This window comes from Zootermopsis nevadensis, unplaced genomic scaffold (assembly GCF_977971745.1).
Source record: "Zootermopsis nevadensis isolate Lab colony 2312 unplaced genomic scaffold, Znev_1.0 Znev_ptg000010l, whole genome shotgun sequence".
NCBI classification, from domain to species: Eukaryota; Metazoa; Arthropoda; class Insecta; order Blattodea; family Termopsidae; genus Zootermopsis; species Zootermopsis nevadensis.
Genome location: NW_028259142.1, coordinates 16,935,757 through 16,952,152, shown reverse-complemented (window position 1 = coordinate 16,952,152; position 16,396 = coordinate 16,935,757). Strand labels below are relative to the sequence as shown.

Below are 16,396 nucleotides of genomic sequence, written 5' to 3'. Positions count from 1 at the left end.
TGAGAAAAGCAGTAAAATTTGAATTGAGTGTTATTAAATGTAGTAGGGGATGTAATGGGCGAATAATAACCATAATTAAATTGACCCAACACCTTTTAGTGTAGGTAACCAAAAACCATGTTTAAACTAAATTCATTCAACAATTTTAAACATCAAGCATGGATACACCAACCCCACCCTGCGTTTACTATAGGAACTTCTTGATATAATTACATAGAAATCATATTCAGGGAAAGAAGTTCTAGATTTAAACAAATTAATTCCTGTGCAACAAGCAACAATGATAAAGTACTAAACGACAATGCTTAATTGCACAGTTGTCATTATAGACAAACATGACATGTTCTTTGGTCTTGGAAATAAAATTTACAGACTCATACATTACTCAAAAATTAATTTCATTGTTACCTTAAGAAATAATGTCTGTACTCTTCCACATTCCCGACCACACTCTTCATCAACAATTGAATATATGAGGTCATGGGCTTGGATGCGTTGATATGCTGTTCTTTTGCCAGAACTTATTACCCATATAAACACATCAGGCATTGATTGTTGAGGCTTTAAAAATAAACAATTTGCAATTCATCACCAATCATTACAAAATACAACCACAATGATCAGTTTACAAAATTATTCTTATCAGGCATTGACTAACGATGAAACTGGGATGAAAAATTTGTAATTAATAATTTGAAATTAATGAATAAATTAATTTAAACTACTGCAATGACAATCTTCTAGGTTTATATGGTAGTTTTATGTATATATGCATGTACAGGAAGGGTTAAAAACGCAACCAAGAGTGATTAGTGAAGATCAGGAATGTTCAACGGGAATTGACCTAAAACTGATGAAGCTTGGGTCACCAACTGGTGATAAGATAATGGATGGATTTTTGTTCAATCACCTTTGTTTCCCAATTTTATGATTTTCATGTTTTTGTGCCTCTGAAGAAGACATTCAAGGGACATTAATTTCATACAGATGCTGAAGTGTAGCAGTGAAGTGGATGAGTGGGTCCCAAAGACTGTTTCAGTGTGGTGGAAAAGAGAAAAAGATGAGTCCCTGCTGAGAATTAAACCCAAGCCATCTAGCATGTAGCCAGTCACTTTACTGTTTGAGCTATCCTTATTCTTGCTGTTCAACTATCATTGTGTATTAAAATATATTACAATGGCCGATGCTCACGTCTTCAACGAGGAACCTCAGCTTTTGAAGGTATGCCTGTGCAGTCTTGTATCTCTCCTTGAATGAATGTTTGGTGACAAGAGCTTTCAAGTTTCTTGCCATATTTCCAATTTGTTCCTGTTGGATAAGAAATATGGTGATATTATTCTTGGGGATAATTAACAAATTAGGTACTTGGGAATGATAGTAATATATCAAAATAGTCATTTCAAATTAAGAGGAGATTACATTTGGTTCAGAATCGTTTATCTATACATGTTCTATGTAAAGTGTTACAGATTAAAATGTACAAAATAAAATGTTATCTTTTACTTTGAGCTGATGTGAAAACTTTATTCTCATTCTGATAGAAGAATGTAAATTGAAATCAAAATTCTGGTAAGGATATTTGATCCCAAGAAAGAGGGAGCATGATCAAGGAAACTGTATTATGAGGAGGTTTATAACTTATATTCTTTACCTAATATTATTAAGGTGATGAAATTAAGGAGAATTAGATGGAAGGAACAAGACCAAGGGGGAGACCACGAAGAAGGTGGGAGGAGCAGATAAAATGAGGAGTGATGGAGAGAGGTGCCCAGTGACAGTTGGTGGAAGAGGAGGAGGGGCTTTACCAAGCGGACCCAGCCCCAGGCTAGAAACAGCAATGGATGATGATGAGATGGAAGGAACATATAGCTTGAATTGGGAAGGTAAGAAATGCAACCAACTTTTAGTCACAAAATCTCAGAAGATCACTTTGAATATTTAGAATAATGGACATTGGCTCTCACAGAAATGGAGTGAGAGGGTGCAAATTAGATTCTGCTGGATCACGATGGGTCTAATAGTGGGCTTCCGTAACATAGTGAAGCGTCTTTGAATTCCTCAAAAACAGAGAATTTTTCAACCATCTGATCACATATTAACTTTTCAGGAAAGATCCTACTAGAAGATAATATGTAAGTTAAATTAATCATAAAATCCTGCATCCAATACTGAGGCCAAGTTGTAAAAAATCAAATTTGTTTTGTACATGATTAATACATAGCAAATTCTGTATGATAAAGGTCAATGTTTAGTATCAACTCACAATTTCTCTTTGACAAAGCTTGAGACGTTCTTTGTCAAGCTTTGTTTTCCCCAGCCCAACACCTGATCCATTTCCTTTTGTTATGGATACAAAGCGAGCACAACTTATAGACAGCTCTTCTAACACAGACCGCAGAATTTTCTCAGCATTTGGATCCTCCAGTTCACTGAGAGAGTACACCTCTGACAGGCCTTCTTCCTGGGGACAATGCATGGTATTACAACACCTCATGAATATTTTTATTGTGTTACACAGAAACAATATTGTTTCTGTAACACAATTCAACATCATGACCACAAGCAGAAGTATCAATATTTAATGAAAAATTTAAATCCAATTCAGCCTGAAGCTACCTAACCAGTTAATGTTATTATTTTCTACTGTATTAGATGTTAAATAACTTATTTATATCCCTCTTTTCAGATAAATTTATAGTGATATTTCTAAGAAAAAGGCACACAAATGAATATTATGAAGGGGAAATTTAAAACACTAAATATTCCAGGAAACATGTCCAAATTTAGAAAATTAGTAATGGACCAGTGTCCAGCATAGAAGGTGGAGAAAGTAATGTTACATCTGTACAGTGAAAGACATCATAACAGTTATGCTGGAGCTGAACAACAATATCAGTGCTGCCAGTAGCTATCAGACAAAAGTGTGCTGTAGTTTTAAAAAGTTTAGAAAATTCAGAAATAATTAAATGAGTAGAACTGTTATTATTATGATATATTGCTCACCAATTTGTCCACAATCCTGGCTATGATGTTTGAGTTGTACATGCGCCTTCTGTAGTCTGGCCACACTGAACGCACATGCATACAAGGCTTGTCATCCCAGTATGGTAAGAAATAATATATATGATCATTAGTCATTGGTTTAGCAGGTGATGTAGTGCTTTGCCATGATGGGGAGTTTGTAGTTACTGTTTCTGTTGGAACATAAGTCTCTGGCATTATTATGTCTTTAAAGAAGAAGTACAGGTAACAGTTCTAAAGTTAATAAAATATTATACGCTGTGTATATCAAGAACTTCTGACACTAAATTATAATGCCCACTTTCTATCTAGATAGGATAAGGGAATTTACAGATCAGTAATCATACAATACATAATTTATCTGTGTGATCAATGTCAACTAATATAGACTTATACTAATCTTAATTTGTCACATAATTTCAAAGTTTCACATCTTCATAACCTTTGTAACTTCTAGCATAAACAAGAACTCACATAGCAGTTCAGGAATGTTATGTTGTATGTACGTACCAAATTTTACAAAGCAAATCAGTTTCACAATCACAGTCTTGTAGTTGTGTCTGCTCTAAGCATCAGTCATCCCTCACCTATTATTTTCTGTTATTACTGTAGTAAGATTACTTTAATGAATGCCTAAAACAGACAGTCAATAAACTGGGACCCATATTTGATGTTTTTAGGTTTGTTTTTCTTCATCGATGTTTAATTTCAAGTCAAAAAAATCCACATAAAAGTTGCCTTTATTTTAGGTTTTGCTCTGTATGTTGATTAAATCCATTGTCCCCAAGAGGAATTATGATTTCATTGTATTATTACCTAGATTTTCATCACTGTCTGATTCACTGAAGTCCTTTGATGTCTCATTGTGGCCATCCAGGGAGTTTCCTGCATTACCAATGCTGATTTCAAAGTAGAGAGGTTTATCTCCTAGTTTCTTGTCTATCATCGTGGCATCAATGATTGTAGCAAACAAGAAAAACTCTTCATTCTTTCCATATGAAGTCTGCAAACAATCAAAATTAACTTTATGCAAAAGTAAATTGAAGTTGGCTATGAATCTAAACAACACACAGTGGAAGTAAATAAAGTGAGAAGACATGAAGCTGTACTGTCCGTGCTATGAATTGAACCCCGATCAACCATCTATTGCCAGTCAGTTCACTGATTGAGTATTCCAAGTCTGTATGGGTTAATGAAATATAACAGAATCATGGATTTCTGTTTTGGCTAAAAATATATTCAAGGTATGTATGGAGACATTTCTGAGGGAATTTAACACATGTGAAAAGAAATATACCAGTAAATAAAACCTATTTTAAATATATACAAATTATTTATATTTTATTTTTACAGACCCTATACAGAAATTGCTGCAGACTACAAGAAAGCAGATAAAAATAACACAGTCTCTCCCGATTTAATAAAAATAAGACTATGAAGTTTAAAATTGTCACTGTTATTTTGTAGTAAAATATTTAACAGTTTGTCTTCAGAAACAACAAATATATCTCTCTCTCTCTCTCTCTCTCTATCTCTTTCCCCCCCCCCCCCCCCCCCCCCAGTCTTTCAGTTGCACAGTACTTTCTTTGGTGTTCTTAAATTACACATGTCATTTTCTTAGTTGAAAGTCACACTGCAGATCAACAGGTGACATCTGTGACAGTATTTTATTCATTACACCATAATTATGATGGATATTACCCATCCTCTAATACACACTTAGATGTTCTCAGAGGCAGTCCTATCCTTATCTTGAGGTTACTGGATGTCATTATAATGAGATTTATTTCTATTTCTGATACTAATCCGATGAGAAGCATTCACAAACATGGTAATGAAACTTCACATTCCATCAAAATAAAATTTCTTGACCAAATGAGTAAGTTTATAAACTTATCAAGTCAGACTTTGCATAAATGCCATACAAGTGTATATGAAACAAATCTCAGGCGTGAACAATGATTAATTGCAATGTAATGAAGCAAACACTATCACATATCCTTAGAGAATAATCAAATCAAATCATGAATGAAGTTCAGTCTCACCTCGTTGATTGGAAATGTGGGTTCGACCTCTACCTCTGATGGTGTAAAATCAATACTGTCTGTGATTTCAGTGCGGATGGCCACAAGAAGGCGGGCCCTGTAGGAGACACCCTCTCCCAGACCTGTATTGAGGTTCGAATGTTCATTGATAAGACTGTAGTCCCTTGTTGACCCATACAGGTGAATAAATGTAGGGCCAAGTGTTGGTAGAAACCCTGTGCATACATAATAATTCAGTAATTAGTTTGTGTGAAGTTTGCCTTATTTTAAATTGCTGTTTACATTTATATATGAAGCTAATACATAAACTTACAAATCTTTATTTAACTCTTTCTGTGCTTTGGCATCCTGATGCTGTTAGATTATTTTATAGATATCCTTTATGTGCAATGTGTTACAAGCTGATATAGCTCTGTCAACAATGTGGCTATAAGATGGACAACCAGAGTTCTGGCTCTGGGGTCCACCCAGCCTCCTTTGCAATGGAACTTTGCACTCGCCTTGGGGATAAAGTAACTGAAGCATGAAACTGACCTCTCTTAATTTTATTTTTGGGGGCACATAAAGGAAGTTGTGTGGGGATGGGTGTGTTGCTGCGTGTGAATCCACCACACTAGAAATTCAAGAAAACATTTAAGTGACCAAGGGTGGCATGGAGATTTGCTGAAGGATAATGAAAACTGATGAGTTTCTACATTTGTGAATGAACACACCACAAAGCTATCTCTATTAGTGTATGAAGTATATAATTTTGTTATTGGTAAAAATTCTAGGGACATGGTGTACATATAAATATATATAGTGGAATGTGGAGTACACAAAAACTTGCTGCATCAAAAATTATTTTCATCCCAAAAATGTAAATAAAAATATGTGTAAAATTAACTGCAATAAAAGAAATGTCTTGAAGATGGAAATTGAAGGCAAGGCAAAAATTTGACATGAAATAGCCTATTTATGTTGCCTTCTGGGTTGTAATGCCACGTGGATTTATAGGTATAAACAGATGTTTCAAAGGAAGATAATTCCTCCATTTTTAGGGGCTGAAGGAAGAATTAATAGTTTCAGCAGAAGCCTGAAACCTTCCCTTTACACAGTGACTGACGTGCTCTAACATTACTCCCTCTGATACTAGAATTAACAATCAGATTTCTACATTTCTGTGTGCGGGAGCTACCTGAGGAGGCTCACCCTTCTCTCCATCATTGGAAATATTCTTCAGGTCAATAAAGTGTGTTCCAATGATGGTATTGTTGACAGGGTCATTGTCACGGAGTTGCAGCTTGATGCGCTGACACAGTGGAGGGAACATCTCTGTAAACACCAGCTGTTCATTCCATACAGGAGCATAACTGTTTTTCTTCACACTTGTCTTGCCCTGGAGGAAATGAAATTATTTTCACTGTGTTGTTTCCTTACATGCCACTCACAAATACCCGCTGTTATAACTAATCTACTTCTTGGTACAGAATCCAAAGGCTGGACACTGCTTATACCAAAATCCTCCACTGGACATGACCCTGTGCCTCTTACATCCATCTGTCATCCTCACAATTAATTTTTATATAAGATCCATCCTAATGTTATACTGATGTCTCTGTATAAGCAGTGGTGTACCTTTGGGTTTAGTATCAGATGTTAGTTATATAATTTCTATCAAATATGAGGTGTAATATGTGAAACAATTTTAGTTCTGGAAGTACACTGTAACAAACTACATAATTGAAACTGCCATTAATGTGGTATAAAATTTAGCTGAAAACTATACTGACTAACATGTTCTTCTTTCAAGTAGTGATCAGAATTTCTTTCTCTAGTGGGATGACCTTCATATTGTGTTTTTATGAAACTAGTAAAATGTTTCAAGAGTCCCCTCTTTCAAGAATCAGGAGAAAATGTTTTGTAAGCAAAATATGTGAACTTCATTATGATAAACAAATAGTGTGTATACTCTGTCGATCATGAAAGAGAAAATATGAGTGAAACAGTATATTCCAATGCACTGCAGTCTTCACCATTTTGCGTAGGTCTAGTTAATGGCCTTGTTGTTAATGTATTGCTGATTAAAACATATTATTTCAAATTTAATCCCGCTAAAGAAGTACAATGCAGCTTAAGAAATTACTTTACTTGAATTTACTAAACACTCATTAACAGAAGTTTTAAAAATAAGATATTTACTTCATGTAGAATTTTAGATTTCTTTTAGATAAGAATCTTTTGAGAACACTGATGAGTTCAAACTGAGTTTCCTGTATGAGGTGCTAAAATGAAAATTCACAATTTATCTGTGAAATCTGAACATGCAGACATGATCTCATGACATTTCTAAATGCAGTTATTTTATGTACTTTGTGTTAAAAAAAGCTTTCCCTATGCTGCAAAAGCATATAAGAGTATGAAGATAATAGATACATTGTGCACTTTCAACCTTAGAAATAGGAAATTATTGTGGAATAAACATCTTCTCTTACTGAGTATTTACAGTAACATTGTAGATGTGACTTACAGTAAGACCAGCAAAGGAAACCTGCACATATGGATTCACAAGGTCCTTTGCCTCACCAGTAAGTGCTTTCTTAACATTAGCAACAATGGATGAGTTCATTTTTGGCAGTCCATCAGCTCGATACACTCTCACAATGAAACGAGCTCGCTGCCGCTCAATTGGCACTCCGTCTGGTAGCAGCAGGTTTCTGAAATAGAATATCATATGCCATAACAAATGGTAGACAAGAATTATGCTAATAGTAACAAGAATTCAAAGCAGTGTTGCTTGCTGTAAGATATTGAACTATATTTTAGTATGTTGTGTTAGAAATATTTTGGATTGTGTCAATTTCGGTAGACATGTGTTTATTAAAATAAGTCTGAAGACGGGGCGTGGAAAACATGAAAGGTAGTAATCATGAACTAAAGAGGTGAAGGGCTTTAAGTGTTTAGAATGTAAAAACAGTGCCAGAAGGAGATGTTAAAGAAGAAATTATGGAAAAATTGAAAATGCAGGAACATTTTATCAGTTTCTATGAAAAAGGGAAATGTCTAAGGAGGGGGAAGTATGCCTATTCACATGGAAGCACGTAATTTATAGTGTTAGAAAAGACATAAATATCTTGAACAGTTGAGAGAGGTTTCTTGTTTTGATTGTCTCAATGAAATAAAATCATGTCAAAGAAGCCAACATTTTTCAGCAAGATAATTAGTGCAATGTTGAGACTTGAGGTTTTCATGGTGATGTAAATTCAGTTTGTCTTCTGAGTATGAAACAAATAGTTTTGTTGGTGATTGTCAACATTTTTAACAAACATGCTGCCCCTTTATTCAGAGTATAAGGGATAGTTGTTGTTGTAGTTATTGTCGTTGTCGTCATCAATGCTGATGGTGATGGTGGTGCTGTTTTCAGAAGTTATTTCTTTTATAAACCAACAGGTTACAACTTTTGTTTTGTCCATTTTCTCCAGGTAAATACTGAAGTAGTACTTTAGTCCTTTCCATGTCATAGCTCTGCTAACACCAGTTCTGTAAGATACTTACGCTTCAATATCATCCTCATCCTTCTCACTTTTAGGTGGAACTTTGACCGAGTCACCTTTCCCAATTACACTGATATCACATTTTAGGTAGCCTTTGGGTCCCCCTACAATATCATCAGGGTCTGTTAGGAGAGCCCATTTGTGATAGAATTGGTGATCTGCAATAAAGTCTCTGTATCAGTTGAGAGTAAATTAATTTTGAAAGTAAATCACATTTACACACTCACCCTCTTTATAGTTTCTGTTATGTGCAATGTGTACATACTCCACAAAAGTAGAAGATGGATCTACTCATCACAAATGAACATTGATTACATAAGAAATGAAAAATGCTTAAAGCTAAATTCTAATTGCATTAGGTGTATACTTAAGAAACTGTGTATCATTACCAGTACTTGTTACTAAATGAAAGGATCTCTAATAACAACAAATCATTAGAAAGAATATAAAAATTAAATATTTGGTTTATCTTTTATTGTATTTGTGTTGGCTATTTTTCCATTTGTTGTCATTACACAAAATTTTCTTTTACTAGCAAGTGATTGGAAATGACTGTTTTTGTTCTTAGGTTTTTGTGGCTGTATGTGAATATGTAACTTCAGATCTCAGGTGTGACCAGCATCAAATGTTGAGTATTAACAAATGTTTTGGTAAAAATTTCAGTTACCTTATTCAGTTGAGTGTGTAATGGGGTTTAGATCTGAAAGCCTTATATAGGGCATGTAGTAGGTGGCAAGTTAGATTTGATGGGACTTAAAGCATGTACAAAAGACCATTCAGCATATGTTTGGAGCAAGGTGTTTTGAAAAATCCTTTGACATGTGAATTGTCTGTGCCTGATATGAGAATGATATTAATATCAATCACAACGTTCTATTTTTTCATCTGATTAATGGCATAGTTTTAACAGAAAGGCTGTTGGGTGAATCTGCAATCTGCACAATAAAATTATAACTACAAACTTTAAATTCTTACTTTATCATACAATGACTACAGAAAAACTTTAGAACAATAATGAAGAAAACACTATACAAAACAAAACACATGTAACATGGTGAACTGCTTTGGATTTACTGTGTTCTGCTTATTTAAATGTCACAGAATTGAATTGTGCAAACACTAGCAGAAACAAAGCAAACAAACTATTATTGCAAGCAGAGTTGAGCAGCCAGTGCAACAATGATAGTATAAGACACAAACTAACACTGTGCATTATATGACAACAAATTCAGAAAATAAAAAAGCATCATTCAAGTAATTTTAGCAGTTAAAATATGCATTATTTTAATGAGTGCTTTTGTAACAGTGGGAAGGTTGGATTTCTTAGTTAGTAAAGAATAAAATTGGCAAAATTAAATTTTTCTTGTTCTATATAAATATTCTAAATACTTATACCTTTGGAAGATTTAATAGTATCCTCTACCTAGACAGCACTGTTACTTTTAATTATGTTACAATTTTCTTGTGACAATAATTAGATGAAGTGGTTTACCAGACATAAAATTACAGTCATTCACATAAAATATTTATTTTTATGAAAATACAGTAATGTTGAATAGTGGTTTTTCAACACTTTAAGGGAATACAACCAGGGAAGTGAGACTTGCCATTGACTTGATTACAGTGATTAATCTAGAAATGTGACAGATATGTACAATACTACAATAATTCTAAGTGATTAGAATTTAAGGAGATTATACAGCAATTTCTATAGGTGGCAATATGCATAAAAATCTAACATTGTTTACTAGAATTTTCTTCCTAATTTTTGAAACAGTAAATACTTAAATTCTTTAATTTGTGCAAAAAATATTATCCTCAACTATAATCTGAGGTATTTTATATAATCAGTACATAGTGCAATTAATGAATCATTGTCATCAGGAAAGATAATCTCACACTTTACAATGTGATATCTGTAGTGTCATTAGCTTTATAACAGTCAACTTTTATCTGCAATAAATGAACATAAAGACTTATTATTTTTGCAAAATCACAAAGAAAACATTTAGAAAATATGTGTGCTCTGAACTGTAAAACACCTTTCCATTGCTGCTTTTTCAGATAAGATGATGGGCCATATTTCATAGTTCATGTGCTAAAATCTGACATATACTTTTATTGACATTAAGATTCCTCATTCTTATGAGGTATAGTATAATTTCAACAGTGGATTTGATTACTAATTCCTTTCAGTGGCAGGAATATGTATAAAGTAATTTCTAGTTACTGGAATATCTAACTTTTTCTGAAGTTGTAGAATGCATCTTACTGCTTGATTTGAACAGTAACTAGTAGGATTGATCTACAAGTTAACAAGACTGGAACACACACATGCATTTTTTTGCAAATTCTATTGAGTGTTTGAGTGGATTGAAAGAAACTTATTCTGCCATCTATAGGTTCATAAGTAACTATCAAACTATTTAGTAGTAGAACCAAAATATTCAGCGTCACTAATTTTATGCACTTCCACTAGACATAAACCTGAGCCACTTCCATCCGTTTTTTACCCTCACAACCAATATCCTTCTAATGTTTTCTTCCACTCACCTTCTCTTAGTTCCAGCAAATTATTTTTGACCTTTCAATGCAGGAAAATTTCTGTTAAAAAAAACAGAAGTAGGGTTTTTCATGTTTATCTTTTCTTCTCTATTTGAAAGTATATTTTACACTTGATTGTGCCCCATGTATGTGTTAATTGTGTGTATAAATTAACTTTCCTGGTTTGTCATATTTGATAGGAAATAAAATTCCTACCTTAGTTTGTGGAAAACAAATACCCCACTTTAATTCTATGATGCAATCTATATCAGGAAAAAATAATTTGGTCACTAAAAGTTTGGCTCTGGAAATGTTAAGAAACTGAATTTACTGCTACTTTTACATTAAAAAATAAAATATTAATATTATATTGTTATTTAGATTTGAAAATAAAAGAATGGCTTACAAAGAAGCAGTACCATAACACCTGCAGATATTTCTATACAATCTCCTTGCCAAGATGGGATGTCACTTATTTTTTTCTACAGCATCAGTTGAGTTAGAAGTTGGTTTCCATGTACTGAGAACTAACCAAATTGTTAATGACTACAGCAGGCATGACACACACTCCCAGTTCTCTATAACACAGGTATGTGTGTACATGTATAACGACATACATTGCACTCATTGTTGTGAGTGAAGAGTGGCACACAAAGCGATTGTAGCAAAGTATCTTGAGGATCACCACCAGTGACTACAGCATTCCACTGTTGTGTGTTACATATCTGTTTAGAATAAATTAAATTAAACTAACAACTTGATACCAGCAGCCAAAGGTCTAACACTGATAATGCCAAACCTCATCACTGAATGTGCACCTCAGCCAGTTCCATCTACCTCCCCTCCTCACAACCTATTTCACTAAGATCCATCTTAATGTTATCCTCCAATCTCCCTCTTGGTCTTCCAAATTACCATTTTTCAAGAAATTTTCCCTCTAAAATTCTGTATAATTTCCTTGATTTCCCCATCGTAGCTATATGCCCAGCCTGTCACAGTATCCCTGACTTAAATATCTTGACAATACTAGGTAACCTACATAAAAATTGTGGAATATCCCATCTTGCCCATTTCATCTTTTTAGAGCCATATAGTTACCTGAGCACCTTGTTCCCTCATAGTAGGAACCTTCACACCCATAAAAGAATGTGGAAAAATTATGATTTTATATATCATGAATTTATGTTTTCAGAAAGTAGATAGGATGATAACAGTATCTGAAGAGAATATTAACAGTGCTTCATTTGATATACTTGTTTCCAGATACTCAAATCTTTGCAACACATTTAACAAAACTCAAAATTTCAACATAAAAAAATGTAAACACTTGCTGAGCTAATACATGCATTGTGAGGGGGAACACAAACAACAGTGGATGCTGTTGTCAGTGATTGATACATCAACAAGAGAACTCTGCTGCTGCAAGACGCATTACGCAGCACACTTTGATCTGTAGGACAGTAGTGTAGGTACTATACTTCCACTGTACCTGGCTGAGCCCACACTGTTGCCACATCTAATTTAAAGCTGCCCAACATTTTGTTTGATCTGAGAAAGTTTCTTGATTGCAGAACCTGTGATGGTTGGAAAGAAATCTTACAGAAATAAGGGCAACATACATGAAATAACATTGAGAAGAAACATAAAAAAGTAAAATTATAGAGCAGTGCATATATTCTTGAGACAGAAGAATAAGAAAACAACAACTAGCATGGTTTAAAGAGGAAACCTTCGTAAGAGTTTTTACAAATGCTTAAGTTCCTTTGTGATCACAATACTGAAATTCTTGTAGCAGTAGCATTGGAAATATTTAAATGTTCAAACAGGATTAACTAGTTTAGCTTCTAAATCAAATATTTATCTTACTCAAAGGTTACTTTGTAGTTATTAAAGATAGTTATTAAACATTGAAGTTAGTATAAAAATCTGTCACCAAAGGACACAGAAATGCCAAAACAGAAGTCAATATGAAATCTCAAAGAAGGATAATTTCAGGCAGTGACATTTCTCTAATAATTAAAGCATTAAATTGGGTTGTCCATTATTGTTTATGAATTGTTCACATTAAATGCACAAAATAAACTTATTTTTAGCATATATCTTTATATCTTCAAAAGCACTGAATATTTCTTGGTTAATTTTAGTTGCCAAAGATTTATGATTGCAACATTTATTTTAAACATTTTAATATGTAGAATATTTAACACATTAAAATTACTTTATTTGTGATTGTGTCCCATGTGACTGGCTTGCAATAATGGATCTGAATCTTTAATAAATGATCTTTGAGGCCAGTGAGATATGCAGAAGTGCAAATAATGCTTTACTAAATATTTACTTTTATGAAGACTGATTGTTGACTAAATCCTCACATCATTTAACAGTTAAGTTAACCAATTATCCATTCTCAGAAGGTGTGAATTACCAAACTTATCAGTCACAGTAATTTTACTGCCACAAGAATTATCAGCCAAATAAATATTGTTCACATTGTGATCTCATATTGATAGATCATGTTTCCAGCTCTTTCAAAGGACTAGAAGAAGATTTATGATGTAGGAAACTTCAGTAACTGAAGTAAATAGAGTTTTGGGGAAAGAAACATGTATTGAGCAATGGGCTACAGAAATCCTGACAATGAACCACATATGTTGCAGCCATTAATGAAATGTTGAAACATTAACACACATTTCTCTTATGACAATAATTTCCTTTTATTGTAATTATTTTGAAAAATCTTGTTATGATATGAGCATATGTAATTTTCTACACTTGCATTTACTTATGTTGTGTTTGAACATGGATTTTCTTTGTATATTATGGTAGCTCAGTAACCCTCTGACTTATCTAAAAATGCTTTAGTTGTTTCAGTGTTTCCTCTGTGATTGCTAACACAATAAGAATCTGACTTCTTTAAATTGTGTGTACTGTTTTTCAGTTCCCCACTTAATGGTACCTGCACCTTGTCGTGGTGGTGGGGCTTGAGTACCTCAGTGATCCCAAGAGCTATGCTGGCAGTAGCATAGCTACTGATAGGGCCTCCCTAGCCAGATTGGTCGAGGGGGAGAGGTCAGACTAAGACAGGTACCCTGGTCCTCCAGGTTGGGGGTTGGTCGCAAGGCTAACAACCTTACACCGTAAAAAGGAAGATGTTTCGAAAGCTCAATCAAAGCCTCAGACAGACGGACCCAACAGAAGACCGAATGGAAGAGGAGAATTAAGGAGGCCATGGACCGAATACGGACCAGAGAGCCATAGAAGAAGAAGTTTTTCAGTTATTATGAAACCAATGCAAACAGAATAAGCTTAAAATCTGTTATACTTTTACAGACATTTTGGTACATGACATTTCAGAGCTTCATTATGTAATTTATTGACAGGAAAAATATTTCTGTTTATTTGCTGTATGAATAGCTTTGCAATCATAGATTTGTATTTGCCAATAAGTGAAAGTGAAGGCCAATGAGGTACACAAGATAGCAAATAATGTATTTGGAAAAATATTAATACACCACCAGAGCAAATTTTATACTCTTGTTCTTAATGTCAAAAATGTGAGATACTGTAATTACAGTTTATTCTGTATGAAAGTTATAAATGCATATATAATTCTAGTCCATTGTTTATACTGAAAACTCTTTGATAAACACACAAATATAACTAGCAGTTGTTAAAATTCCCAAGCAGTATTCAGAATAAGTAAAAAGAATATGCAGAACAAAATAATATATTCCAGAAATAGCATCCTTCCCCAGAAAACCACACTTGCAGCCAACAAAATTCCATGGATAAATAAAATACCAGGAGCATCATAGACTGTCTTCAGATCTATCTTGAACGACCCCACCACCGTTCCTGAGCACATAAACTTTCTAGAATGCAATACCTAAAAAAGAGAGAGATTGGCAAGAGTGAAAACAATTAAACGGCTGCTGTTGTCAATTTCATTCCATGGCAGACAATTTGCAATGAAAAATCTTTCAAATTCAGTCTTTTAACTAACCTCTGCATCAAATATTAAAACATACTGGATGAAGCTGAAGTATCAGTGAACTAACAGTAAAAAATGTTTCTGGCTTGTCTCACAAGATGGTTTATGTTTGGAATCAACGTTATCATTTTTTTTAAAAAAATTACCATTTAGAAGACTTTAATATAAAACCAAAATAATTATGTAGATTTCCATGGTGAATCATTATTTCTATTGTTATAAGAACAAATAATGTGCTTGAAATATTGAAAGAATTTAAAAGTTTCAATTCACTGTTACAAATAAAAAGCATTCATGGCTTTAGCATATGTTGTTTCAAAAAAAGTTATTTTAATTGTAACACATACAGAGTTAAGCTTGATAGCAGAACTATTCAAACACACTAGCTTTTGAAACATTTGGCACCAAAACAAGAATTATAGTTAAATACTTTCATCTTTCCATAAGGAACATAAAATCCATTTAAGCAACCTTATAAGAAGTCACCCATTGTACTCATCATACGTACCATGTAGTGTTACATAACAAATTAATTTTGTGCCTGTTTTTGATAGCATCAGTTGCTAATTAAAATATAGAAATGTAAAGCACCCTGGAAAACATATTTTAAATTGAAGCATAATATCCTGTGCAATTAAAGTTCCTAATAGACTTTTACTTTTATCCTTACAACAAATAACATAATTTAAGAAATATCTAGCCACAAGTTTTGACAATGCATGCGAAGTATTGCAAGACAGTGTAACATTACAAGTGAGTACTGATATCGGATTACATATCCTCTAAACTGATCATATATTGTAGTTACCAAACATTTTGCCTGCTACCTAAATATGAAAGGAGGGTCACAGTCTGTTTGCAACATCTGCTACAAAAATATTGAGACCTTGTAAAGATAAGTGCAGCAAAGATTTCCTACATACTTTAAAAACAGTTTCTATTTTTGTGTTTTTATTAAAGTGACTTTTATGATTTGACTAGTGAAAATTATATCATGCCTGTAATAAGCTTAGAATTGTTATTGTATCTTCTAAAATCAGTATGTTTCACATTTTTGACACAGCCAGTAATTGTACATTTTTTAACACACTTAATTCAGATAGATAGCCAATAAATAAAAACAACCAATAACACAGGCATACTTACTGATAGCATGATTATTTTGTCAAATAACATCACTGGAGGCATGTGGAAGTCAAACACAAAGTACTGAAAGATAGAAAAAAAGAGTTTTTATTGCAGTGTTAAATGTTTTCAAAGCA

The 16,396-nt window shown here is 33.5% G+C and overlaps 1 protein-coding gene across 5 annotated transcripts in view; it reads right to left on the bottom strand.

Annotated features, from left to right (window-relative positions):
• LOC110835822 (otoferlin) overlaps nt 1-16,396 on the bottom strand; it is a 78,439-nt gene that overhangs the window by 21,021 nt on the left and 41,022 nt on the right. For 4 of the 5 annotated variants that reach the window (XR_015534581.1, XM_087346633.1, XM_087346635.1 and 1 more), the window contains exons 7-17: nt 16,281-16,343; nt 12,633-12,717; nt 8,601-8,757; nt 7,576-7,762; nt 6,258-6,444; nt 5,067-5,281; nt 3,838-4,024; nt 3,004-3,194; nt 2,264-2,461; nt 1,192-1,308; nt 409-561 (exon numbers count right to left, since the gene is read on the bottom strand). Coding sequence is in view for 4 of the 5 variants with exons in the window: in XM_087346633.1 (XP_087202759.1) it covers nt 409-561; nt 1,192-1,308; nt 2,264-2,461; nt 3,004-3,194; nt 3,838-4,024; nt 5,067-5,281; nt 6,258-6,444; nt 7,576-7,762; nt 8,601-8,757; nt 12,633-12,717; nt 16,281-16,343 (1,740 nt within the window). In the remaining variant the exon portion in view is untranslated. Of the gene's footprint in view, nt 1-408; nt 562-1,191; nt 1,309-2,263; nt 2,462-3,003; nt 3,195-3,837; nt 4,025-5,066; nt 5,282-6,257; nt 6,445-7,575; nt 7,763-8,600; nt 8,758-12,632; nt 12,718-14,944; nt 15,030-16,280; nt 16,344-16,396 lie in introns of all 5 variants that reach the window. The other variant, XM_087346634.1, reaches the window with a different exon arrangement.